This window comes from Asterias rubens, chromosome 8, assembly GCF_902459465.1.
Source record: "Asterias rubens chromosome 8, eAstRub1.3, whole genome shotgun sequence".
Lineage (NCBI taxonomy): Eukaryota > Metazoa > Echinodermata > Asteroidea > Forcipulatida > Asteriidae > Asterias > Asterias rubens.
In genome coordinates this window covers 8,168,692-8,170,630 of record NC_047069.1, presented here as the reverse complement: position 1 = coordinate 8,170,630, position 1,939 = coordinate 8,168,692, and the positions used below count along the sequence as shown (strand labels likewise).

The following is a 1,939-nucleotide window of genomic DNA, read 5'->3' as shown; positions in this document are numbered from 1 at the left end:
TAAACAGAGTGCACATTTTGCTGCTTGTATACATTAAAGTTTTTGCAAAAAAATAGTTAATCGCCTGACGTTTCGAGACTCTGCTAGGGTCGAAAACGTCAGGCCATTAACTATTTTTTGCATATATACCATTGGTCCATTTGGTTGGTAAGTTGTTTGCAACAGCTAATTTTATTTTCTCAGCAAAGTTTTTGTGTGGCCTCACAGCTGTTCGAATAAAATCCTTTCTCTTTGTCACAGAAGAAACTACTTTTCGAGATCCCCCTTTAATTGTCTATCCCTTTTTAGGTAAATTGTCTGCACAACTATTTATTTAGGATGTACAAATGTATCAGTCCCTTCTGTTAGGGATATTTTGGGAAAGCTGTACCAGAAAGTTCAATGTGATCCATCTTTTTTCACTCTAGATTCTTGACTCTCGCCACGCAGATGGCTTAGCTGTACCGTTGAGGGCGACTTGGATTCATTCCTACGGTCTTGCTTCCTACTGAAGGCTCTCAGGAAGGCTTGACGATACCTGGGGTTCGTTATATTGTAAATAACGGGGTTGACTGCCGAGTTGAGGTACATCATCACCCGGCAGAATTGGGTCCAAGTCCGGCGGGTGGTGCTGTCGCCAAGCCCCTTCCTCATAATCATCTCGGAGAGGGACGTTATCTCGAACGGGGCCAGGCACAAGAAGAAAATTGTCCCGTTGGCGATCAGCATGCGGCTGACCCTATCCCGCATTTCGGTCTTTCGTTCCCGGGAGTTCTGCCGTGTGGTTTTGGTGACCCGGTCGTTCAGGGCCCGGTATATACTCACGTAGATTTTGATATTTCCTGACATGGCGATCAAGAACGGCAGGGCTTGGGCACCATCTGTAACATACGCGATCCAATTAATTCCCGATGTCGGCATGCAGGTCTCCACATACCGTGGGTTGTTGATGAACTCCATAAAATCCTCATTGGGGTCCAACTCGGGATAATAGTACATTTTCTTGGCCATCGACTTGGATGGTATGACGAGAGCACCCAGTATGCAACACACCAGCCAAGTTGCTGAGATAAGTTTCAAAGCTCTTTGCTTACTATTGAGTTTGAAATCGTGCGGTTTGCACACGGCATAGAAGCGACCCACCGAGACCAACGTTACCAAAGTAATAGAAGTATAGTAACACCAACCTTTGACGAAGGCCATTATGATGCAGCCCACTTTACCTTTGGACGACTCGTCATACATGACGGGATTGTTCACATACATGCCAATCTTCTCGCCAATAGCGGCACACAGGAATAAGATATCGGCTGCCGCCAAGTTTATCAGATAGAAATTCACCACAGTGCGCATCCAGCGCACCCGAAACACCACAAAGAGGAAGGCTAAGTTGCCTATTAACCCAAGACATAGGATGGTCGGCATGATGCAGGTGATAATGATAAGTTCGGATGGGTGGTAGGATAAACTCTCTATCGTGTATAAGTCGTCGGAGTCGGGCATGTTGTTAGGATACAACTCATAATAGTCAGAGTAGTTGTGGTCCAACTGGTACGGTGTTATGTTACGTTGGTACTCCATGGGACCTGGTGATGTGATGTTAGATACATTCATCTCTGCAGTATATGTGGCTTGGCAACGATGTGATAAGAAGAAAAACCACCGTTATCCCGTGCAGAACGATGCTCCCATCCCAGTGTGACAACTGATTTCTTCTCCTCTGTCTTTGTAAAGCTTTCGTAGGTTCGAGGGGGTCAAGCACAATCCAATCCCAGGACTAGAGAAGAGTAAAAATGACAAGTCCGAAAGTCAAGTCTATGGTGTGATTGTCGAGGAGCTCTCTAGCTAGCCATCCACCACGATCTGCACAAGCTAAGTGTTCATCCATCTGTTAAAACTTGCCTCTTTTGAGGGGCTGAGGCAGACGTGGCGACTTATAAAAACGAATAGCAGCGGGAAA

At 45.8% G+C, this 1,939-nt stretch overlaps 1 protein-coding gene across 1 annotated transcript; it reads right to left on the bottom strand.

Moving 5' to 3' along the window:
* Positions 1-378: 378 nt before the first annotated feature.
* Positions 379-1,593, bottom strand: LOC117293559 (neuropeptides capa receptor-like). The gene has a single exon (XM_033775918.1). The coding sequence runs from the start codon at positions 1,591-1,593 to the stop codon at positions 379-381; it is 1,215 nt and encodes a 404-aa protein (XP_033631809.1).
* Positions 1,594-1,939: the final 346 nt, after the last annotated feature.

Bases quoted from the DNA above. Each gene is read 5' to 3' on its own strand.
- LOC117293559 (XM_033775918.1), bottom strand. From the start codon at position 1,593: ATGAATGTATCTAACATCACATCACCAGGTCCCATGGAGTACCAACGT.